General features: G+C 38.3%; 1 protein-coding gene across 10 annotated transcripts in view; it reads left to right on the top strand.

The window, feature by feature from the left end:
- The window catches only part of PLA2R1 (phospholipase A2 receptor 1), a 139639-nt gene extending 113288 nt beyond the window's left edge, over positions 1-26351 (top strand). For 2 of the 10 annotated variants that reach the window (XM_054679062.2, XM_063791267.1), the window contains 6 exons: positions 1640-1780; positions 2282-2398; positions 4102-4278; positions 7035-7067; positions 7202-7448; positions 8627-16376. In XM_054679062.2, coding sequence (XP_054535037.1) covers positions 1640-1780; positions 2282-2398; positions 4102-4278; positions 7035-7067; positions 7202-7416 — 683 coding nt within the window. In that variant the 3' untranslated portion in view covers positions 7417-7448; positions 8627-16376. The other 8 variants (XR_008546609.1, XR_008546608.1, XR_008546607.1 and 5 more) reach the window with 8 other exon arrangements.
- The last annotated feature ends 351 nt before the right edge of the window (positions 26352-26702 follow it).

The raw sequence follows: 26702 nt of genomic DNA, 5'->3' as shown, positions 1-26702 counted from the left end.
AGGTTAGGCGTAAGGGAGGGGTGGGAAATTAGATGAGAAACATGGGCTTCAAGCATGTGTGGAGGACTTTGAGGATTCATGTTTAAATCAAAGATTGATAGGATTCCAGAGCTACAATAATGATGATGGTGATATTGTTTGGATATTTACTAGATATCTGGCTCTGCACTTTACATAATATCTCATTTACACTTAAAGTTCACCTGGCCTAACCCCTTTATTAAAAATGAAATGTAAACTCAGAGCATTAAATAGTTTCCTAAGTGTCTCACAGCTGTCCATCACCAGTACCAAGAGTAGAAATCAAGTTTCCTGCATAGAATTCACTAACACAAGCTGGCCTCCTTTTAAATCTCTCATTTAGTAAAAGTGCATGTATTTACTTACATTCTGGGTACTGTATCAAATAACATACAAATTATATATTTTTAGATCAAAACAATTCAGGATTAAATGTAAATGATAGCCACATATATCTTGGAAAAGCTAATTCTGCTTCTAAAACACCATAAAAGCTGTCCTTCCCTTTTTTCCTTTTTTTTTTTTTTTTTTTTTGTTAGCACTTGCCTTTTCTTGGAATCTTGTCCTTTCAGTAACAATGCATTTATTGAATGCTTAAGAAGTGTCAGGCTCTAACTCATTGAAACTTCTCAACTTGTAAGGAAGGTGGCTGTGTGGCTCACACCAGTAATCCCAGCACTTTGGGAGGCAGAAGCAGGAGGACCTCTTCAGGCCAGGAGTTTGAGACCAGCTTGGTTAACACAGTGAGACTCGTTAAAAAAAAAAAAAAAATTCAATTATCTGGGCTTGGTGGTACGTGCCTGTAGTCCTAGCTACTTGGGAGGCTGAGGCTGGAGGATCACTTGAGCCCAGGAGTTTGAGGCTGCAGTGAGCTGTGATTGTGCCACTGCACTTCAGCCTAGGTGACAGAGTGAGACTTTGTCTTTTAAAAAGTTTTTTGTAATTAAAAAAAATATTTTTAAAGGTTTTGTTGTTAGCTCTCTTTTATAGATAAAGAAACCAAGTGCAAGGTAACATGCCCATGGTCACGCAGCTAGTAAGTGGTGGAGCCGGGATCTCAGCATGGATGTGTCTAACTCTCATGCTTGCTCTCTGAAATAAAGTCCCCCTGGAGTTCCCTTATTTATTTTATGTTATGCTATGTTATGATACTTTATTGAATGCATTATTTTCTTTCACAGGTCTATTAGTGGGTAAGGACTTTTCAAATCTGTGATACACAGCACTGCATGAAATGCATACATTTGGAAATCTCTTTTACCAGCATCAGTCAGCTGCCACTCTCTCTGGGAGTCATAGCCCCTGCTTGTTCCAACCTTTAGGATGCTAATTGTAAACATGAAAGAGCCACCCTCACCCAGGCAGCACCCAAACTAAGCCTACAAAGCTGTGCCTTAACATATCTTGTTATGTTTAGGTAAAGATTATTTCTGTCAGAAATGCTATAAACTGGTCCTAGTTTTATAATCATTTACATGAAACCCAATCTTTCAGAGTATTACCATGAAAATCTTGTTACATATATTTATCTTGATCTTTTATAGAATGTAATGTAATATTTATCTCAATAAATAAACCCAGTCACCACCCTGAAATCATAACTGGCTTTTCTTCACAGAAACAAGACAATCTGAACACCCAGAGTTGTGCTCAGAAACATCTATTCCCTGGATAAAATTTAAAAGTAATTGCTACAGTTTTTCTACAGTCCTAGACAGTATGAGTTTTGAGGCTGCTCATGAATTTTGCAAAAAGAAAGGTAATTGTTTTTGTGATGGTAAAAATGCTTTCATGTGCTCCTTCTTGCCATTTCAGTAAACAATGTGGATTTCTTTATTCATCCCATTATTTAGTGACTTTAGGAGCAACAAAAACTAAACTATTGAAAAAATAAATACTATTGAAATTGCTTGTTTGGAGGACAGCTACTATATGAAACAATGTCCAGTGTAGAATTTGGAAACCTAAGATGATGTCTCAGCATACTGCACTTTCTGAAGAAAACGTTCCTTTTGCATGCATTTGCATTATGAATTTTGAATGTTCCCTAAAATTAATATTCTATGCCTTAACTTCTGACGTGCAAGCTTGTATCTTTTAAAAAATGTGGTTTTACTTTTTTAATTTAAAGTCTCTTCTTTATAATGGAAATTTTCACTTTTCAAAACCTGAGCTTTACAATTAATAGTATAGGAAACATTTTTTAAAGTATATTTATGTGTAAACACAAATATTCCTTTGCTACTTGTCTCTCTTATAGGTTCTAATCTTTTAACAATCAAGGATGAGGCTGAAAATGCATTTCTCCTAGAAGAGTTGTTTGCTTTTGGTTCTTCTGTCCAGATGGTTTGGTTGAATGCTCAATTTGATGGTAACAGTAAGTGATTTGGGTAGAGGAGAGGACATAAATAAATACATGGTTGTTAAAGCTGATGATAATGGCATCTGTGAGCCAGAAAACTCTCCTTGGATACGTTTTCTGAGAAAAAATAGCATGAAGCCTAAAGCCATTTCTTCCAAAAACAACATTGCAACCCTTTTCTTTACCCTTTTGTCTTTTAAAATAATCCCAGAACACCAAAAATAAAAACAAACAATAACATGTTTATCTTTACCCTTAGCAGGAAGATGCTTGGCTGGAACTTTGTGTTCACAGACTTAGTCATTGCATACCAAAACCATATTTACTGGAAAATATCCCAGGTTTCTAAATGTTATAAAAGCACAATAGAGTTATGGAAATGTTTCCATGATGAACTGTGCTGTTAGGATTCTTATTTGCTACTCATAAAAACCAGAGTTTGTAATAAAATGGAAGCATAGTATTCTTTTCTTTATGTAATTGATGGTTATTGAAAGGTACTTGTGAAGAAAATTATTTTAATTGGTATGGAGAGCTTGTTACAGTGGTGTACCAAGGTTGGGGGTGAGCCTACCCTTTCGAGGAGGAGTATTTTAATCACCAACATTGTTTAGAATTTCAAGCAGATGGTGATAATAAAAAGCAGACCAACTTTTAGTTAGCTATATTGTTAGTTTTAAATTATTTTCAGACAATACACTATTGCCCACACATGGGATGGACTCTCCTACCGCCCCTACCCCCTTGGTACATGGCTGGCTTGGTATTAAAGAAATTCACTGTAAAATCTTTTTAGAAAGTGAGCCATTTTGTAATGATGAAGATGTTAGGACTTCAAAGGATTTTTCTTTACTCGATTAGTTTTGTTTATCAAATGATTTCTTTAAATCGATTATATATATATATGGAATATTTCAAAATTCAAACTGTCACATTAAGAAACATGATAACCTAAATGACCTAAATAAGAACACTGTACCTAAAATAAAGAGGCAACTTTATTAATGCCTACCTTTTGATGTTGAGTACATCACTGTATTTACTGAGTTGAATGTATTAGTTCAAGAGTCTCATTAAATTCAGGGGCTGCCATCCCATTACTGGGTATATACCCAAAGGACTATAAATCATGCTGCTATAAAGACACATGCACACGTATGTTTATTGCGGCACTATTCACAATAGCAAAGACTTGGAACCAACCCAAATGTCCAACAATGATAGACTGGATTAAGAAAATGTGGCACATATACACCATGGAATACTATGCAGCCATAAAAAATGATGAGTTCATGTCCTTTGTAGGGACATGGATAAAATTGCAAATCATCATTCTCAGTAATTATCGCAAGAACAAAAAACCAAACACTGCATATTCTCACTCATAGGTGGGAATTGAACAATGAGAACACATGGACACAGGAAGGGGAACATCACACTCTGGGGACTGTTGGGGGGAGGGGGGAGGGATAGCATTGGGAGATATACCTAATGCTAGATGACGAGTTAGTGGGTGCAGCGCACCAGCATGTCACATGTATACATATGTAACTAACCTGCACATTGTGCACATGTACCCTAAAACTTAAAGTATAATAATAAAAAAAATAAATAAAAAAATAAAAAAATTCAGGGGCTGCTTTTTATGGTTAATTCCAGTCTTAGTATGTTTGATAACCATGCACATAATTCATAATGAGTCAGCAATTTTCTCACAGATGAAACCATAAAGTGGTTTGATGGAACTCCCACAGACCAGTCAAACTGGGGCATTCGGAAGTCAGACACAGACTACTTCAAGCCCCATCATTGTGTTGCCTTGAGGATCCCTGAAGGATTATGGCAGCTATCCCCGTGTCAAGAAAAAAAAGGCTTTATATGTAAAATGGAGGCAGGTAGGTAAAGTCAGAGAGTAATTCTTCATTTTGATTCTACCTTAACTAATGTTGACTGACTTCTTTAGCATTTAAAGGTTTTAAAATCCAAGTTGAGAGAGTATTCAGATAGATTCTGACATTATTGTTGTGTTCTGCACCAAACAAGTCAGAGAATAGTTCAGCTCCTTCTTTCTCTGATATGAGAAAAAAAATCATTATAAGTCAACTCAAAGACTATGATTTTTCTTGTGTCACCCAGGTTGATCACCTAATGGGCAAAAAATCATTTTCCCTCAAGCAAATAGAACTAGGAATGTAAACCAGCAACCTTCATTCTGGTGACTGCTACTCGGAATTTTTAAGGTTTATGTTTGGCCTCAGGAAATATAATCTAGGCTTATGTATATTTGCTGTAGACAAGAAGATGTGATTCCCTGTTGCAAGCATAATGTGTCATAAAAGTCACATTTTAACTTAATCATCAGTAACATACTTAGTGTTTAGTAATTTAAAAAAACAATAATTTTAGAAATCTAAGCTAGAAAATTCTAGTCACTGATGGTGGGAAAATGTCTATAATAATTACAGCAATTTCTAGATGTCAGTATTATAAAGGAGGGATTGCTGTGGCCTGGACTGCTAGAGAAGGCTTCAGACATGAGGTTTTAGGATCCCAAAGGATGAAGAGAATTATAGAAGCTGGAACAGAAGAGGAAAAGGCCCAGCCTGATTAAAGGCAGCAACTAAGAATGTGTTTCAATTAGAGCAAAGGGCTCACGTCAGGGGGTGATGGGAATAAAATTGGACGGTAATGTAGGATCCTTTCACAGAGAGTGCCAGGCTAAAGAGCTGAACTTTGTGGTGGAAGAGACAGACCCCCTATGTGCTCTGTAGACACCTGTGATGAAGTAGAATTCATGAGAATATGAAGAGAAACATTTGTAATTTGAGTGATTAAACTAGGAACGAAAGAGGAGGGGAGAAATAGGAAGAGAGAATCACCGGCCCTGTTGACTGATTTGAGCTGGGAATGAAGAAGAAAACACTGCAGGTGTGGGCACCAATGTTTGAAACCCCCACAGTGTGAGTCTCAACTCTGTGTGAGAGAAAAAAAAAAAAAAGAAAAACATGGCTAAGCCTGATAAATAATGTGCCCAAGTTATCACTAGCTTTTAAATATCAAGAACAAATCAGAAACACCTCATGTCTTACAGGACTTTAAAGTTTCCTATAATGCAGATGACACCTGTTTCATCCTTCGCAGCAGCTTTCCAAGGTAGTGGAGCAATTTAAATATCCCCATTTTACAGACGGGAAAAGTGCCTGTGCAAACTGAGGCTACATCGAGGACTACAGAGAAAACTCTAAGTTTTCTAAGTGCTCCTTCCATGCCGCCCACTGCTTCTATCCTGAGAACAAACACTCTTAACCGTCTTTCTTAAAGATGTATCTTTATGTTTAAAGTGATGGTTATCCCAAGTACACTATACAAATTATATGACTATATTCAATTATCACTTGTATTCTGAAAATTTGTGCATCTGATATGCATCAATTTAAAAGAAGTGTCTTCATAAAAACACAATAATACATATTTTCGACAGTTTAATGCAATGTTAAATGGCATTGTTTTTATATTAAAAGAACAAGTCTGGGCCAGGGGTGGTGGCTCACGCCTGTAATCCCAGCACTTTGGGAGGCAGAGGCAGCTGGATCACTTGAGGTCAGGAGTTCGAGACCAGCCTGGCCAACATGGCAAAACTCCATCTCTACTAAAAATACAAAAATTAGCCAGGTGTGGTGGCACACACCCGTAATCCCAGATACTAAGGAAGCTGAGGCAAGAGAATTGCTTGAACCCAGGGCAGAGGTTGCAGTGAGCCGAGATCACGCCATTGTACTCTGGCCCGGGCAACAGAGTGAGACTTCATCTCAAAAAAAAAAAAAAAAAAAAAAAAGAACAAGTCTGGTTTTTAAAAGTATGGTTTTGCTATTAGTAACAGTGTTGTGATTTTTTTCATGTCTATCAGAGTGAATGAGCATCAGTAGGACATCAAGGCAGTTCTTTTACTCACAAATCCATTTCTTCATCTTCCTCTGGTTCATTCTCTATACCTTTCTCTGGATCTTTACCTAGATCAAAAATAGAAGAGTTCACATTTTGATATAACATCTACTTAAAAGATGTGTTTTTACAGTAGAAAGTTTTAAAACAGAAACTCTCTAACTTTTTGGATGGAGAAGCTGTTGCTCATTCCCCAAGACCCATGAGATCACAAAGGTGAGAAGATGCTGATTTAAAAATCCTTACAAAGAGTCAGGCAGATTATCATTGCTGGACAAACTCCATATAAGATCCCAACAAAACTGTGAGTTCCTTGTATGCAGGGTTTATATTTTACTCTATGTTTATTGCAGCACAGTGCTGGGACTGAATAGAAACTTCTTGGCTTAAAAAAAAACAAGCAGGGTGTATGTTTGTGAGCACTAATAACGATGATTACAATAAATCAAAGGTCAGCAAACTTTTTCTGTAAAGGGCCAGCTAGTAAACATTTTAGGCTTTGGGAGCCATATGGTCTCTGTCACATGCCATTGTAGCAGGAAAGCAGCTGTAACAATACATCAATGAATGAGTGTGGCTAAGTTCCAGTAAAACATTTTTTATAAAAACAGGGTCATGGGCCATAGTTTGCTGATCCCTGAGTAAGTAATGACATATTTTTGCTGAATTAAAAGAAAAACCTCATTTTAATTTTTGTATTTGATTTTAGATATTCGCACTGCAGAGTCGCTGCCAGAAAAAGGTACGTTTGAAACCATACAGAACATTTTGATTTTTCTTAGAAATAATAAGATAGAAAGCAGCTGTATGACAGTATCTATATTACTTCATCACCACTGAAGTTTTTCTTTTTTAAAAAAAAATATCTTCTTTCAGGACCAAGTCACAGCATCATTCCTCTTGCGGTTGTACTGACACTGATAGTCATTGTGGCCATTTGCACACTTTCCTTCTGCATATACAAGCATAACGGTGGCTTCTTCAGGAGACTTGCAGGGTTTCGGAATCCTTACTATCCTGCAACCAACTTTAGTACAGTACATTTAGAAGAAAATATTCTCATTTCTGATCTTGAGAAAAGTGACCAATAATAATGAGGTCAGAGAATGCCACAGACACCAGGGTAAGTAAAGAAGACTAAACAGGAGTCTCATCTGTCTTTCCCTTTACAGCACAGATGCCATTAGAATGTGAATTGGGTCACTATTTTAATTATTCTTGAAGTGATTACTGGTTTTGAATTTTAACCAAATCAGATGGGTTTTGATTTATTCATTTCCCTAAACTGTGATCCATTCTTAAAAGGGGTAAATTATGCATTGGTTATTTTTCAGAAAGACAAGAATTATTAGAAGAAACTCCCTATTGAAAACTCTGAAATCAATGCGAATAATAGTTTTTGCGTTAATGTATCTCTACTAAAATTTGGGGGAATTTTAAAACTAATCTGGTATCTATTCAGACATTTACCTGCACTCGTACCATTAAGAAAGACAGAAAGAAGCAAAAAAAAATTAATCTTGTATATGAGAGGAAAAGGAAAGGGCTTCTGAGAGGATGCTTAGTTGTTTCTTTTGAATTCACTTTTAATAGCAGGATTTGGAAAATACTAATTTCTGTGCTTAAGGGTCACAGGTTCTGGGCTCTCAACTGATATTTAAGGTGACATTCATTTTTATTAGGTCTAACATCTCAAGCTAAAGGAGAAAGAAAAATACCTTCTTTTAAATGGCAAAGACCTTCATTAGCAGCACACTTTTATAAACAACCATATAGTTAAAATGTGGCCTTAAACTTTCAATTACTAAATGATGATTAAGTTGGATATTTTAAAATGTCTTATAGATAAGCTTAAAGTAATATATTGAAACTTTAACAGTTGTACTGTTAAAACTCATGGACTTTCTGAAAAACTAAATATATAAAATAATATGTAACACTCTTAACAACTGGAAGATATAAAATGTAACTTGGATTTAAAGGAGAAGAGCTAAAGATCTGAATTATAGTCTCATTAGAACCAGACAGATGTTGTTGAGAAGTACTAAATAAATTAGTAATCTAGATATCTTTATTATGTAAATGAGTTTAGGTGTTCTATTTAATAAACTATTTTCTGGGAACGATCTCCTTTTATATTAGTCTAGTTAGTGTAGATGGTAAATAATGATTATGATACTGTCTGTAAATAAAAAAGTACAGATTTTATTTTCCTTTATTAGTTCCTTATAAAGAAAACAGCTTCATAATCAATATCTAAAAATTTACTCATTACATAACTGTTTATTGAATTTTATCAAGAAAAAAGTGTACTGAGCATGGTGGCACGCACCTGTAGTCCCAGCTACTTAGGAGGCTGAGGGAAGAGGATCAACTGAGCCCAGAAGTTGAAGGCTGCAGTGAGCTATGGTTGCGCCACTGCACTCCTACCTGGGCAACTGAATGAGACCCCAACTCAAAAAAGTGCTGTTCTAGAAACAGAGGTACTAAGGTGAGCAACTTGGGGTAAGGGCTATCTTTTCATGCCACTTATTTTCTAATGAGGGAAAATTGACAGTAACTCAGTAAAGAAATGCATATGCATAAAATAGCAAGTGGTTATGAAAATGAAGTAAGGTTCCATGATAGAGAGAAACTGGGGGACTCTCAGGGCCTCCCTGAGAGTATGCATTTTAATTATTACAACCAACTGCCTCAAAACCAGTGGCCACTAGTCACAAGGGGGAGCTCTGAGAGAAAGTATGAATGAATTTCTAAGAGGCAAACCATCATCATTAGAAATACAATTTGAAGAGCATACCACTAAGAATGGAATCCTTGTGGCCTGCAACAGTTAATCCAGCTTCCAAAAGCAGCTCTTTGCTACTGTTATAATAATTTACACACTGGGACAGTCTACCTCCATAATTTTTTTAAGTATTGGGACTTCATTTTTTAAAAGATATTATATTATGTGGCAGTTGCATATTTATGACTCAAAAAATAATTGGCTTGAACTCACCAGATGGTATAAAAGCCCAATTTAACCATCTTTTGAGTGGAATTAAAGTTCTGTTCTTTTCAATGGACTTGGTAAAAACTGCTAATCAACCAGCCTTCCAGTCAAGGTATATAGTCACACATAATAATTTGACAAAATACACCATTAGGAAAGTGATTTTGCAGAAAGAAGCTGTATTGCTTGTCAGTGCTCCATACTTTGATGTTTAGTATTGAACAACATCTCCAGATAATCTGGACCCATGGACAGATCACACACTTCTTGCCATTACTGAATTTGCAGAAATAGTACTGAAGTATTCTGCTACATTTTTATATTTGCATTTTTTTTGAAACTCTTTTTCATTTTTTTTTTTTTTTGGAGATGGAGTCTTGCTCTGTTGCCAGGCAGGAGTACAGTGGCATGATCTCAGCTCACTGCAACCTTCGACTGCCTGGTTCGAGCAAGTTTCCTGCCTCAGCCTCCCGAGTAGCTGTGATTACAGGCACATGCCACCATGCCCAGCTAATTTTTGTATTTTTAGTAGAGACAGGGTTTCACCATGTTGTCCAGGATGGTCTCGATCTCCTGACCTCGTGATCCACCCGCCCCAGCCTCCCAAAGTGCTAAGATTACAGGCATGAGCCACCACACCTGGCCTCATCTGTATTTTTAATGTGAACTAGATTTTATAGCTATAATTCGAAAAGAAAAAAAAGTAGCAGGTAATGGCTATATTATACACTATTTGCGTGATGGTTATACCAGACTTTACCACTACATACTGTATTTATGTAACAAAATTACACTTGTACTCCTTACATTTATGCCAAAAAAGCGGCAGGATCACAAATTCACACATAGTTAATGTGCCCCTCCAACAGTCAATTATGTTCTATGACTAACCTGAGGATCTTTATAGACTCTGAGTAATGGAAATGCCTGGGTTTTTCCATTTAACAATATATTGGGCTCTTACAGTTACAACAGTCTTCTTTCGGGTTAAATATTTCTTCTCTTGAAGGGTCCACTCCTTATTAAAGATAAGATTAAACTGAATGTTTACTTAAACATTCAGTCTTTTGGAGTTTCTTTACTCTTCTCAAAATGGTGGTTGGATATATAAGAACTTGCTGTGTCCTGGTAGTGTTGAGGGGAGAAGGTGATAACTTACTGTGGATGTATGTTAGCTGGTGTCCACTGAGAATAGCTGTCTGGCCTCACTCCTGGGAATTCTGCTGGCATCTGCTGTGAAGTCTGCAGTTGCTTTAATCTGTAGTCTGTTCTCTTTGATTTGGCCTCATTCTGGCTGTCCCTGGTGCTGTCTTATCTCTTGAGAACTGGCTGTGTCTCCTGTTGAATTCCCTATCCGAACACTGCAGTTCTTGGCTACAAGGCAGTCACTTCACCCCTGCAGTGGTGAGATCCCATTAGCTACCATTAGCTACTCTTTTCGTCCAGAAAGGCGAAATGCCATAGCAAACAATCCCACAGTCTTGGTGGATTAACACAGCAAAGGTTTATTTCTCACCCACACCTGCATGGGCTGGCAAGAGGACTTTGCTCTGTTCAGTCATTCATGGGTCCATGCTTCTCCTATATAGCCAGCCCTCTGTCTCCTAAGGCCTGGAGTCCTCCATGGGCCTCCAATCTGTGGCTGACAGAGGATGTTGACTTGAGACCCATCTTTGATTCATTATGGAGCTTCCACAGGCTGTTGAAATCCTCTAAGTCAAAAGTCCTCAAACTGGGGACACATGCCTAAGGAATACAGGAGCATGGGTATTTAAGAAACTTAATTTCCAGAATCTTCATGTATATTTTTTCTTAAAACTGATTTACCTGAGAGCACCCCTGGTTCTTCTTTCCCACCTCTCTTTACACAGATGCCTTTCTCTACCTTTAAAAAGAAAAAGAAAAAGAAATGGCTTTCATTTCAGATCTTACTATGGGAAAATCCTCCATGGCTCCAAAGAAAAATATTCAAAGTATTGATGTCAGCGAAGCTTCTTTTAATAAAGAAATTGTAAACTCATTCTGTAGATCCTCACGTCTTTCTCTGTGTTAGGACATTTTTCTGTTAAAGTTGAAGCGATGACTTAGAAATGAGTTATTTTGCCCCATGTCGTATTCTGAATTAATATGTATTATACAGTGGAACAGCTGGAGTGCTACTTTCATTTGAAAATTTATATCATCTACTGCCTGACTATTGTCAGAGAACAAGCTGTAGAAAAAGTCTGGTGAAAGCAAAGTGAAGCATGTGTTGCCAAGAACCTAACATCTTATGTTATCCAGAAGAAAGTCCCAAGGCTTGATTTATCTTAGATTTCTATGTGAGTTGTGAGGATGAGTATTAACAAGTTTATTTGAACTGAAAAATGAATTCAGACCTTTTCTGAACTTTTTTTTATTTGGCTCATTGGTTTGACAACAAGGATTGACTTTACCCATTAAGTTTTATGATGAACATTTTGTATTAATTGAATGAACTAAATCTGCTGCTCTTGTGTTCTGATTAAAGCTTGTAATAGGATAAAGGCATTTTAATAGAAAAATAGTATTGACCGAACTATAATGAAGTGATATTTTACTTTTCCCAGGCTTCATTTGTATATCAGGTAAAGCAAGGTGCCTGTAAGTGAAAGAGTAACAGGCATAATGAACAGTTATTTGAAGAGTCTTAGTAAAGCCTTTTAATTTTACTTGTAGGAAATTGACATGAATCATTCTAATGACTGGGTAACAAATCACTTTGCAAGTAGGGTGTTTCCACTTCTATGCTTTAAAAAAAACTGAAGGAGAACATAATCAAGCAGTTGGTTGATATAGAAAATAATTTTTAATGTAGAATCACTGATTTTTTGGCACCTATGAGAAAGGAATTTAAGTAATAGAGGGATATTGTTATAACAAACCTTTTATTCCCATCTACTTATTTATATGAACAAAGTTTCTATGTTAAGATAAGTTAGAGTGTGCTGTGGAAACAAACCCTGTAATACTAGTGGTTAAAAACAAAACTCAGAAGTTAATTTATTGATCATGCAAAGCCTGCTATGGTCAGGACACTTGCCTCCAAGCAGTAACTCACAGATCCAGGCTGTGTCCTACCTCCAGAACATGGGGCTTCCAGTGCTGCTATGGCACTAGAGAACTGTTAAGTTCCCAGGTTTAGGAAGAAACACGTGGCACTTCCACTCGCGTGTCATTGGCTGGAACTACTCACATGACCTAACCTAACTGAAAGGAAGTCCAGGAAGTCCTCTGCTTTGTGTGCTCAGGAAAGAGAGGATAAGGGACTACAGACAGCACCAGCAATTGCTACCAGAGTTTCTCAACATGTATAGCTACAAAAAAAGAAGAGAGAGAACAGAATTGATGCTGAACCTTGATTTATACTAGCAGTTTTTAATACTAATTAATTTTTATCTATGATATATCCATTTCATTAACAGATCCATTTGCTATCATTTTAGTTTGACATATACTATCTTAATCTTTGTAACATATTTATTTTGTTCTGATCAATTGTATACTAACAATAATTGAAATGACAACTCAATATAGAAGAAAATGTGTAATACTTAGAGCCTATGTTCACAGGGACTTCTTAAAACATAATTTTAGGCTGGGCGCGGTGGCTCACGCGTGTAATCCCAGCAACTTTGGGAGGCCGAGGCGGGTGGATCACGAGGTGAGGAGATCGAGACCATCCTGGCTAACAAGGTGAAACCCCGTCTCTACTAAAAATACAAAAAAATTAGCTGTGTGTTGTGGCGGGTGCCTGTATTCCCAGCTACTCGGGAGGCTGAGGCAAGAGAATGGCATGAACCCGGAAGTCGGAGCTTACAGTGAGCCGAGATGGCGCCACTGCACTCCAGCCTGGGCGACAGAGCGAGACTCTCTCTCAAAAAAAAAAAAAAAAAAAAAAAAAAAAAAATTAATTTATATACATATTTTTACTGCAGGAAAATATGACAAGGTAATGAATAAAATATTTCACAAATTAAAGTATATCTCATTAGGATAAAATTCTGTGGGGGAGTTGGAATGGAAATACAAGATTGAAAGAAAGTAATATCTCTGACTGCTAAAGAGGTTATTTGTGTGTATTTCTATTTTTAAATAGATTATGATAGAATTCAAATTGTTGTAGTATCTCCAGTCAAAGGAACTTAGGCTTCTTGAGAAAGTGGTTGATTGCAGGTCTAAGGCAGGAAAATACAAGATGAAACTGGAATATCTTGTGATGGCAGAAAATAAGGAGGTGCTCACAAAAAGATGGCACATGTCCGAAGGCTACAGGAACCAACCTGAAGGAGCTCTCCAGTGGAAATGCTGGAACAATTTGAGCAAACAATAAAAAATTATAATATTGGATTATAACCCACACAATAAATATCTGTGTGTCCATACTGATGTAAACAATTGAATGAGTGAATGAATGAATGAAAAGAAGAAACAGTTCTTCTCCCCAGTAAATTCCAATTGATAAATGTAGAAGAAATGGGAGAAACAAAAATCACTATCAGGAAAACACAACAGTAATAATTGTTGGCAAGACCTACCAGTTGGTGCGAAAGTTAGTGGGTGAATGTTTGAGGAAAAACAGAATATTTGCATAACCTTAGAGTATTTTCCCCAAAATAATCACTAATTACAAAGGGAAAGTAATAACTTTACAGTAGAGAAACTTCTTTAATCAAGGGATCAAGGTTAACAGAAGCAGTAATAAGCCACATCAGCATCATGTACCCCCTGGTATGGCATTGAGAAAGGCACATGACTTCTTTGGTATCCTCCCCAAAATGCATAATCTCAATCATGAAAAAACATTAGACAAATCCAAGTTGAGGGACATTCCACAAGATAAATGATCACTTCAAAAGTGTCCTGGTCATGAAAGATAAGGAAAGATTGAGGAAATGTCAAGGATTGGAGGACAGTAAAGAGACATGACAACTACGTGCAAGTTGAAATCCTCAAATGGATCATGGAACAGAAAATGGTCATTATGGGAAAATGGGAAAGTAAAATAAAGTCTATGGTTTAATTAATAGTATTGTACCAGTATTAGTTTCTTTGTTTTGATGATTATACCATGGTTTTATGAGATGTACCATTAGAATAAGCTGAAGGAGGCTGTACAGGAACTCTCTGGACTAAGTTGGCAATTTTTCTGTAAACCTAAAATCATTTCAATATAAAAAGTTAACATTTTGCTATGATATTAGACACCACTGGATATATTAAAAGGGTGATAAGGCACTTTTATTTTTACATGTCGTTATTTATAATATTCTGAAAATTGCATCCTAATTATAAAAAATTTTGGCTGTCAACTTAGAAATTCGTGAAGCAATATGCCTTCTTTCACGATTCTTTTAACAATTTTGTATGCTAGCCAAAAAGTTTGAGGACCACTGCTATATGACATTTTTTCTCTCATGTCTCAGATGAGAAGCAGGGCAAAACCCTGTGTGTCTCCAACTTACCTAACACACCATCCACTGTAGGATTAGGACCCAGACACGTCTTGCTGCAGGCCATGCTCACTTCCATCTGCTCTCTTTTCCCTGCATTCTTCTTTCGTGTCACTTCCCTGTCTTGTCAGTACTTCTAATTCTCATAGTCCTGCTATCCCCTACAACCTCGTGCCTTAGTATTAATAGGGTACAGCAGGGAAAAACTCACTTAGTTTCCATTTTGTTCTTGGAGAAGAAAAATTTGGAGACATTTCCAAAATGGCATATACATCATAATTCTTATTGCCAACATTTATAAGAAACTTTGACTGTAGTGATTATCAAGATACATGCTTGGAATATTTATTCCCTCTTTCCCCACCTTTCAAAATAAGGATTTAGAACAGGAGTTGGCAGGGCCAAATCCAGCCTGCAGCCTATTTTGGAAATAAAGTTATTGGGATGCTGCCCTCCCCATTCACTCACATACTGTGCATGACTGCTTTCATGCTTCCATGACAGAGCTGAGTGGTTGCAACAGAGACCGAATGGCCTGCAAAGCCTAAAATATTTACTTTCTGGACCTTTACAGGAAGTTTGCCAACCCCTGATTTAGAAAGTGAAAACCTAAATGGGGAAGTCTTACATACTTTAACGTATCTTAGCAAGCACTGTTATGTTAACGTATATGGATAGCACTTAAAATATATCAATAAACAATTCTGATCAGTAAACATTTATTTAGAGCCTATTGTGGCCCAGAGAGTGTCCTGTGCTCAGAGGCTATAAATACCAATAACACCCCATCTCTCCCCTCATGGAACTCAGTCTCGGGGGAGAGGAATATGTAAATGATAAGTGCAATGCAATGTGACATAAATAATATCAAGAGGAAGAGAATCAGAAAAAAAAAGGAGAGGGGACTGGTTAATTCTGTCAGAAGTAGAGAAAGGCTTAACAAGATAAGTGATATGTATTAAATTGTAGGAAATGTTAGATAAACAGCTTTCTTTAGTATTTTTTGAGTTAGAAAGCAAGTTTTTAGCTTGGGGTCAGAATATTTTTAGAGAAAAAGTTTAAAATATGCCTAAATCTGAAATTCTGGATTTAAAAAAGTGAAAATCTGCATGTTCCTCTAATACCTAATGACGAATTCTAATTGCAGAAGGATGCCAATAACTAAAACCACAAAATGAACCCTATGTATACCGGTGACCTTCTTTACTCAGAATTAATTAACACAAGCACTTGTTTCTTGCAGAGCACTTTGCTGTAATTTAGAACAAATTAAGGGAAAAAATCATTCAAGTGCTGTTTTCTTCACACCATGAAGTAAGCATGATGGACCAAAGTTAACTCATTTAAAATATTATCATCCATTTCTTGTAATTATGAATAGCAATACCATCTTTTTTCTTCAAAAAAAAAAGACATCATGATCTATGCTATTTTCAACTTGTTTCCTGTGCTTCTATTAATGGAAATTGATTTTTCAAGATTAATGTAAAATGTGTTTCTGTTTCTCCCATTAAGTCTCTTATTTATATTAGATCCAATGTATATGTTCCTGGATATTTTTCAAATAAATATATTTTTAATATAATACAGCAAATTGCAAATTGTTAAAAGACCATTTGTAATGTTTTCTCCTGGCCCTCCCTAGCCCTGAAACTGTGGTTTTATTATTGTCTTCACACTGTTGTTTGTGAATTAACTTGAGCTCCTTGAGTTCCTACTTCTAAGAGATTATTTAAACTTTACTTTTTACCTTCTTAGTATACAGAGCTTGGTAGGAGCTGGAAACCCGACTCACAGATTTAGGAAACAGTGGGTTCTTGTCCCTGTGGACATCAGAACTTGGGGGAGGGAGAGATAGAGAACCAGAAGGCAGAACAAGGAAAACTCAAAGAAAGGAATGGGGAGGAATGGAAACGTAACAGGACATGTTGCCTCAGTGAGTCACCAAGGGCTTTGGAGTTCCTAGCCCAAAATGTGGTTCTGTGGAGGCTGAGGACAAACTTCAGGACAGAGCATGCCTTAATCGATGTGCTAAGCCACTGGCTCGGGCAGTCCTTAAGCAAGGGCTCCTCCGATCAGACAAGGAATTGTTTCCTTCCCTTTTACTCCAGATGACACCTAAAGGTGCAAAAGAAAACCATCTCTGCACACTACCAAACAGACAGTGCGTGAACGAAGCAGACCCTCCTGACCACAGGCAAGGACTGGAGAGCTTGGTGAAACTGGTGCTTAAGGTAGAAATTCCCTGCAATTGCTACTGCAACTTATACTAAACGCCCCAAGCGAAGTGAAGGGAGAAAAAAGAGATATTAAGCAAGAAGGCCCACTTGTTTATGCATTGCTTTAGAAGATAATCTGTAATTGCATATTAATAAGTAAAGTTAACGTTACACTTAAATAATAACCTATATTTGTTACTGCATTTGAATCACTCTTATCTGACTTAGTTGGTCAGGAAATCAAAAAAGTCAGTTAAAGGAAGGAATCATAAGAATTGTTTTAACATTAGTTTAAACATTTTATTTTCTATTAGAACACATAAATGTACATTTATCCACTAATCTTTTGGTGTAGGGACAATGTCATTCCTTTTAATATTCCTTCCTGTTGGTTTTATGCATAAAGCATATCTATAAGGTGTTGTTCACAATCTCTGGCTTTTCGTAAATGAAAATGAAACCCTGTCTCTGAAAAAAATACAAAAAAGTTAGTAGAGTGTGGTGGTGCATGCCTGTAGTACAGCTACTTGGGAGGCTGAGCCCGGGGAGACTGAGATTGCAGTGAGCTGTGATCGCACCACTGCACTCCAGCCTGGGCAACAGAGTGAGACCCTGTCTCAAAAATAAAGATAGCTGTAGAACAATTTGAGTGCAAGCCCTAAATGTGTATAATTTTCCTCAATATCTGTAGTTGTCTTGCTCAATAATAGCTCACTGCAATGTCAAACTCCTGGACTCTAGCAAGCTTTCTCCCTCAGCCTCCTGAGTAGCTGGGCCCGCAGGCACATACCACCATGCCCACCTTATTATTTAAAAAAACTTTTGTAGAGACGGGGTCTCGCTCTGTTGCCCAGGCTGGTCTCAAACTCCTGACCTCAAGTAGTCCTCCCTCCTCACCCTGTCAAAGTGCTAGGATTGTAGGCATGAACCATTGCACCTGGCCCTATTTTATGTTTTACAAACTGTATAATTACAATGTCTAGTACAATTGGCATTAACGGATTTCGGAACAAACACAACCAACTGGTGCTAAGCATATGAGGGAACCCATGGGTGGAGCAGCCTGGACCGCCTTATTTCACAGGTAGCTTGGCTGGTCCCACAGCACAGGTAAGTGGTAAGCTGCGGCTTCAGCTGTTCGTGTTTGAGACTTATTCCACGTACAGAAAGTTAGACTTTCCCTCAGAACTGAACTCTGGAATCCACACAGAATAGATCTGAGCATAAATAAGCAAGAAAGAAAGAGAATAGCTCCCCAGGCCACCTGTCAGATTGGAACTTGATTTAACTTGTCTGAAAAAGGAAATCACGGAGGTGCTGAGGAAGGAGTGGGAAGAGAAACAGTCCCCTATGGAAGCAGGCTCAGAGACAGGTGTCCTCAGCAGTTTTGGGAGAAGGGACTTGCACTTCCGAAGCCAAGGCTCCTAGGGATATGGCTAAATGATTTTAGGATTCCAAGGACATCCCTGTGATGAGGTGGATACATCATTAGGATCTGCTGTAAGCACAACTTCCTTCATTTCATTTCCATGTTCACCAAAAATCTCTAGCTAGGATTTAAGTCCTCCGTGTAGGCGTGTCTGGCACTGAGAGAAAGTCTGACTCCGACTTTGAGTATATTAGACCCCTAGGAGGATCTAATAATTTCCAAGGGGTTTGGGGGGAACAGGTGGTGTTTGGTTACATGAGTAAGTTTCTTAGTGGTGATTTCTGAGATTTTTGGTGCACCCATCATGCAAGCAGTGTACGCTGTAACCAATGTGTAGTCTTTTTTTTTTTTTTTGAGACGGAGTCTCGCTCTGTCTCCCAGGCTGGAGTGTAATGGCACAATCCCTGCTCACTGCAAGCTCTGCCTCCCGGGTTCATGCCATTCTCCTGCCTCAGCCTGCCAAGTAGCTGGGACTACAGGTGCGCGCCACCATGCCTGGCTAATTTTTTGTATTTTTAGTAGAGACGGGGTTTCACCGTGTTAGCCAGGATGGCCTCGATCTCCTGACCTCGTGATCCACCCGCCTTGGCCTCCCAAAGTGCTGGGATTACAGGCGTGAGCCACCGCGCCTGGCCACCAATGTGTAGTCTTTTATCCCTCATCTCTCTCCCACCCTTCCCCCTGAGTCCCCAAAGTCCATCATATCATTCTTATGCCTTTGGGTCCTCATAGCTTAGCTCCCACTTATGAGTGAGAACATACGACGTTTGGTTTTCCATTCCTGAGTGACTTCACTTAGAATAATTGTCTCCAATTCCATCCAGGTCACTGTGAATGCCATTATTTCATTCCTTTTTATGGCTGATTAGTATTCATATATATATACACACACACACACACACAAATATATAATACATATACATGCACATATATATACATATAGATATATACATATACATATACAATTTCTTTATCCACTCATTGATGACGGGCATTTGGGCTGGTCCCACATTTTTGCAATTGCGAATTGTGCTGCTATGAACATGCGTGTACAAGTTATCTTTTTTGTATAATGTCAACTTTTCCTCTGGGTAGACAGCCAGTAGTGGGATTGCTGGATCGAATGGTAGTTCTACCTTTAGTTCTTGAAGGAATCTCCACACTGTTTTCCATAGTGGTTGTACTAGTTTACATTCCCACCAGCAGTGTAAAAGTGTTCCCTTTTCACCACATCCACACCAACATCTATTTTTTTATATTTTTTTGGTTATGGCCATTCTTGCAGGAGTAAAGTGGTATCACATTATGGTTTCAATTTGCATTTCCCCTGATCATCAGTGATGTCGAGCATTTTTTCATATGTTTGTTGGCCATTTGTGTATCTTCTTTTGAAAATTGTGTATTCATGTCCTTAGTCCACTTTTTGGTGGGATTGTTTTTTCCTTGCTAATTTGTTTGAGTTCCATGTCGATTCTGGATGTTAGTCCTTTGTCAGATGTATATATTGTGAAGATTTTCTCCCACTCTGTAGGTTGTCTGTGTACTCTGCTGATTGTTTCTTTTGCTGTGCAGAAGCTCTTTAGTTTAATTAAGTCTTGTCTATTTATCTTTGTTTTTGTTGCATTTGCTTTTGGGTTCTTGGTCATGAAGTCTTTGCCTAAGCCAATGTCTAGAAGGGTTTTTCCAATGTTATCTTCTAGAATGTTTATGGTTTCAAGTCTTAGATGTAAGTCCTTGATTCATCTTGAGTTGATTTTTGTATAAGGTGAGAGATGAGGATCCAGTTTCATTCTTCTACATGTGGCTTGCCAATTATCCCTGAATCATTTGTTGAGTGGAGTGTCCTTTCCCCACTTTATGTTTTTGTTTGCTTTGTTGAAGATCAGTTGGCTGTAAGTATTTGGCTTTATTTCTGAGATCTCTATTCTGTTCCATTGGTCTATGTGACTATTTTTATACCAGTACCATGCTGTTTTGGTGACTATGGCCTTATAGTTTGAAGTCAGATAATGTGATGCTTCCAGATTTGTTCTTTTTGCTTAGTCTTGCTTTGGCTATGTGGGTTCTTTTTTGGTTCCATATGAATTTTAGGATTTTTTTTCTAGTTCTGTGAAGAATGATGGCAGTATTTTGATGGGAAATGCATTGAATTTGTAGATTGCTTTTGGCAGTATGGTCATTTTCACAATATTGATTCTACCTATCCATGAACATGGTATGTGTTCCCATTCGTTTGTGTCATGTATGCTTTCTTTCAGCAGTGTTTTAGAGCTTTCCTTGTAGAGGTCTTTCACCTCCTTGGTTAAGTATATTCCTAAACATTTTATTTCTCCTTGTAAATTAATAAACTGACATTGTGATGTCCTCCTCAGTCTCATGTATGATTTTGTTTGGGCAGTGGCAGCTCTGGAACATTGCTGTAGGAGGTGCATAGGTGTGGGCAGTCTCACCAGAAAGGGGGTCTAGACCTGAGGAACTTGTCATGGTGCAGTGATTCCACAACAGGGACACCAGGCTTTCTTAGATGGCAGAACAGTCATATATTGGCATTACGACATCTACCTCAGCTTTTGCAGGTGTTTAGTTGAGTAAGCCAAAGCATGGCATCCCCTGGTCCAGAAAAGAGTATGTTTCTGTGGCTTGAAACCGGGAACCAGGCCTGAGACATAATGGTCATCTTTAAGTTCCGGTCCATCTCCACACAGCCTTCCTTTTCTTTGAAGACAACTAGGCCACTTCTACCAGCTCTCATCTCTCTTATTACATGGTAGTATTTGAGAGATCACAAATCTGTTTTAAGCACAGTTTTACAGATGACAAAAGCAAGACTCAGAAATATTCTTTGATTTCACCAGTAATACATGGCTAATTTGTGGCAATACTTGAGAACTAATCTCATGATTCCCAGTTCTGATCTGGGTGTCTTGCAGTGTGACTGACCCCAGAACACTGCAAGAAAGGAGGAGGTTAAGAGGATTGTGGGTCATCGTAGACCAGGGATAATGAAAGAGTCTATGCTATCAGACCATAAAATCAGAGAAAGGGAAAGAGGCTTCTCACCTGACTCAGATACCTGGGAAGGTGAGATATAGTTGCATTTATGCAGTGGAACCCAAATAGGTCTGTGGAATAGAAAGAAACCCCAAGGAGAGTTCTGAAAGTGGGGAGTTAAAGGAAGGGAGTACAGAAGGGAGAATCAGGAACCCCAGAGGAGATATACAAAATGCCTGACAAACAATTAAATTCAAAGTTCCCCATTTGATTTTACTGATGGATCTTAGGAATGGCAAAATATCCCCCTACGGCCCTAGATAGTAGCAAGAAGTGGGTTGCTTCTGTTTTGCTCCATGTTTCTAGAGACTGATGCATTCTTATGAAAAGCTAGTGATTTGCATCCAACCTGATCAAAGATAGAAACAAACAGCCCTGCAAGTCACCTAATCACAGGTAAAAAGAGAACTTTAAAAGAGTCTTTTTTCAGTAGTAATAACTGGAAAGTAGAAAAAGGGAACTAGAAGATCATTGAGTTTAGATTCCAGTTGGTGACATGTATATCAAATATGAATGCAAAGTCTTTTAGCATCAGTTTTATTTACCCTTCCTCCCTCCCAGTCCTGTATGGATGCTGGCTATTCCTCCAAAGTCACACTCCACCCTTCTTTACCTTGCTCTGTGCCTCAGATGATGTCCCTTGGTGTCCTTGCCCTCTAGTTTTGTTTGGGTCCAGCCCAGTGTGGGGCTGGGAAAGGAGATTTGAAGATGGAAAGTAAGCAAGTTTGGACATTTGGGACCCCTTGGCTCCCTCCTTGCCTTGCTGGAACCTAGCACTGGCCACATTCCTCCACCGGGGACGCAGTGCTGGTCACCTGCTCCTCTCCATAGCTTCAGTGTTTTCCAGATCCAGGAACAGCAAACACACTGCCTCTTCAGGCCTGGGGTGGTGAAGGCTCCCTGCTCCATGGAGCTGGGTGGGGGGAAGGGGTAGTTCATCATCCCTTGTTACTTCCCTTAACCTTCTCACACCTTTATAAATACAGTAGTCCCTTTATTAAACTCTCTCCAGTGACCACTTCGAGTGAGCCACCCATTTCCTGGAGAGCCCCTACTTATACAGCAAGCTTGCAAACATGCCACATGCTTTTGATATTGGAATGGCTCACTATTTAGCCATCTTTTTTCCCCCAACTTTCCATTTCATTTTTGTGGGAAGCTTTTCCAACACAACAACATAAAATTCCAATTAAACACATGTTCAGCCCTACTAGACTCTGGGAGCAAGCATAGTAAATCATTCCCAAGTAAGCCATTCTTGATCTAAAATAAGAGTGGACACTAAAAAAAAGGTTATTATAAGCCCAAACTGCTAAATTATACTTTCATGACTGAACACAACTGTAATCCATATTATTATTTTAAATTACACTATAAAAAGCAGTCATTTATCGCCTTTCCAAAACACAGTGATAATATATTACCAAATTATCAAGGGTTCTTTATTAAATCTCTTGAATTTGATTTATAATACACGAGGTAGCTTATCCTTGAGAAAGATCTACTAAAAGGTATACTTAGTCTTAAAGCTAGTGAAATAAAATCTCCCTCTAATCAGCTGCCAGAAAGCTTCCGCTTCAGTGCTTTGTTGATACTGGTGTCAGCAGGACATTAAAAGCTTGAAGCTTTTTACGTTTGATCAAATACCAACATTATGCTGAAGCAGAAGTATTAATTCATAGAGTAAAGCTTCCAGAACCTCTCCGGCTCTCCATCCTTCCTCCCCCGACCAAAAAGGTCACATCAAATCAGGGGTTCAGGGACAAAACAGAGACGGGCATTTTGTCAGTGTTTCATGTACACAAAACCACTCTAGAACCCAAGGGAGAGACAAGCACTAAAATATACTTTTCTAAAAATGCCAATCACGTCTAAGAAAGGGGAAAGTAACTGTTGCTGAAAAATAAGAAGGTGACCTGGTTATTATTCTCATCTTATAATGAGAAATGGAGCACCAGAAAGGGTCAGGAATTTGCCCCAAATTTTCAGCTAGTGTTTGGGGAGCTGGGATCCTTGTCAATCGGATCATATTACTACAGTCCCTTCCTGAACAAAATCTCTCAACAAAGAAATAGGAAGCCTCCAAGATTAAAGAAAAAATCATTTTTTTCCACAACTTTTTTTTTTTTTTGCTTTGATTCCAGGCCTTCTAAAAGAAAGTTTTTATTATGCTGCCAAATTCACAAAAATTTCAAGGGAACAGATTGAATTTTAAGTGTGTCTCAGAAACCTGCAGGAAAGTGTCAACAATAAAAACAATGTTCTCAGAAGATTATTTATACATAAGAGCCCAAAATGTATTTATATTGACATCTACATAGTTGCTGTAAATGCTAATTTCAGTTATCTTTTACATGGCTTTCTCCCCCTTGTCAATACACACATACGCACACCTACAATGGAGAAGTAATGCAGACACTGTGCAACCTGTAAGATGCTTACCATTGCTGTAACACAATTAAGACATGCAAGATCCTAATTGATTATTTGTTTTTTTTTTTTTATAACTGACGTGGAAAATAAGAGTTAGCACCATTGTTTTTAACAGGTATACAGGTGAGAGGAGCTGGAAAATTCATTGCTGACATGGAGAAATACATGTGTATCGGGGAAAGGGGGCAGATATAAGAAGGATCATTTTGGTTTGTTTGAAAATCACATATCAAAGTGTTGAAGAAACAGAATTTATCCACATCGTATTGCCCAAGTCCTTATTGCCATAAATGTATTGGACAACATGGGGCACCACAGGAGTAATATGCCTCAGACCAGATAGGAAATGGAACATACCGTGACATACAACCAACTGTTATTCTTAACAAAATATAGGATCTAACCAAATTGTCCATACTGAGGTCTGGAACAGATTTTTCCTGGGAGCAAAAAAAAGAACATGACCCCAAATCCACTTCTCGTGTTTTTATTTTTGTTCGCACCGCCCCCCCCCCACCCAAGCCCCCAGAGTAAAAGAAAATTGTTTTCTAGGTAAATGGTCTTTCCTTAGCAGTACTTGCATGGCTTGGCATTTGGTGCCCAAAGCATTCAGCAATAGGTACCTTCTTTCAGTTTAAAGATTCTGGCTGGTCCATTATATAGAATTTCATTTTTATGAATCTTTGAAGACTATCATACTTGATATTTGACATTCATTTTGGCTGCTTTCATCTTTGAACACCTTTCCTGACATGAAGCTACTCCCCAGCCTCCTCGCAGCTCAGGAGCAGGCATGGGACATAGGCTCCACCAATGAGATCTGTATAAGAGAGACTTCGATTCAGAAGCAAATGACAATGTCCTAGGCTGAAGAGTAGTCCCTACAGATATCAGATCCTAATCCCTGGAATCCGAATGTTACCTTATGTGGCAAAGTCTTTGCAGATGGGATTCAGTTAAGGATGTTGAGATGAGGAAATCATCCTGCATTACCCAGGTGGGCCTCACATGCAATCACATGTATCCTTGAAAGAGGCAGTCAGAGGGAGATTCAACATGCATGCAGAGGAGGAGGTCATATAAAGATGGGCCAGAGAGGGATTTGAAGATGTTGGACCTGAAGATTCTGGTTATGCAGCCACAAGCCAAAGAATGCTGGTAGACCCCAGAAGCTGGAAAGGAAGAAACGAGTTCTCCTCCAGAACCTCCAGAGAGAGAGAGCACAGCCCTGCCAACACCTTGATTTCAACCCAATGATACCTGATTTTGGACTTCTGACCTCCAGAATTGTGAGAGAATAAATTTCTGTGGTTTCAGGCAACCAAGTTTGTGGTAATTTGTTACATACTGAAAACTAACACAAACATAAAGAAGTAGGCCCCGTACAGAATGCATTCTAACGAGGTTGGTGGCAGCCACATACAGCTTTCAGAAGCAGCAGTAGCAAAGTTTCCAGGACTGCTTTCTAGTTCACAGTGAGCTGCAGAGTCTATGTCCACAAGGTCTGGCCGTGGAGTGCTCCAGTATAATCTGTGCTTTGCTTTTGCTATGTTGTCTCTGACCCTCTCTACAATCCTGTGAGCTACTGAGTATATTTTCACAAATTACTTTTCTGCCTGAACTATAGAGCATTCCATTTTTTACAACTGAGAATGCTGGCTATAACAATAATTAAATTAGCATGATCTTCAACATGTTGGGCCATCCTCACCTATAGCAGATCATGTGTAGGGCATCTCCTTCTCCCAGATATTTATCCATGTGAAATCCAGTTAAACTAAAAAGTAAGCAAAACCATTTGGTGGAAAAGAAAAGGAGGTGATGTCAGAAGCATATTCAATTAAGATAAACTGGTCAAGTCACTGTATTCAACAAAAATAATGATGAATGAAGCCCAATCCCTGTGTTTGAGGAAGCTAAATGGGTACTGTAAACATTGTAGAATATTGTAAGTGAATACCACATTGTTCCTGCCCTGCTATCTTGCCCTGTGGTTTAATACTAGAGCATGCCTCACCTTAGGGCCTCACGACCCCAAGTATGTCCAGGGACCTGTGGCATCACTCAGGAACTTGTTAGAAATGTATTAGTAGACTCTCAGACCTTAACCGAGACTTATAAATCAGAATCTGCATTTTAACAGATGCTCAAGTGATTCATATGCATTTTAAAGGTTGGAAGGGTTGGAAGCTCTTTACAAGGTGACAAGGAAGAGGACGTTTTGGAGGAGATGGCACCTGAGTTGGGACTTGGGTTGAACTGAGAGAAAGACATCCCAGGTAAAGAAAATACCCTGAACATAGGCATGAAGGTGGGAAAGTATGGGACTTGATCAGGGATCATAAGGTGTTTTATGAAATTCTACATATAAGATAAATAAAGGGGAAATAGTTTAGGATTTGTTTGTGGAAGGTCAAGGTGGAGTTTCACTTTAGCCTGAGGCATTGAAGGTGTGTGGAGGGGCAGGTGGGAGGGTGACATGACTAGAACTGTGTTTTAGGAAAATTACACTGACCACATGTTGTCAAGTTGACTCAGAGGGACAGCTAGAAGGAGGCGCTCAGAAGATAGCATATTGCAGTTGTTAGGCAAGAACAAAGTAGTGACAGTACATGAGAAAAGAAGAATGTAAGGGTTACTGGGCAGGAAAACAAACAGAACTTGGTACTGTTTGTTTGGGGATGTAAAAGGCAGAGTAGATTTTAAAATTTAAAGTCTGGGTGTCCAGCAAGGAAGATAGAAATTTGGAGGAGAAGTAGGTGTATCAGCAAGATGAAAA

The sequence above is a fragment of the Pan troglodytes genome, chromosome 13, assembly GCF_028858775.2.
Source record: "Pan troglodytes isolate AG18354 chromosome 13, NHGRI_mPanTro3-v2.0_pri, whole genome shotgun sequence".
Lineage (NCBI taxonomy): Eukaryota > Metazoa > Chordata > Mammalia > Primates > Hominidae > Pan > Pan troglodytes.
The sequence above is the reverse complement of the archived record's forward strand: the minus strand, read 5'-3'. Positions and strand labels throughout refer to the sequence as shown.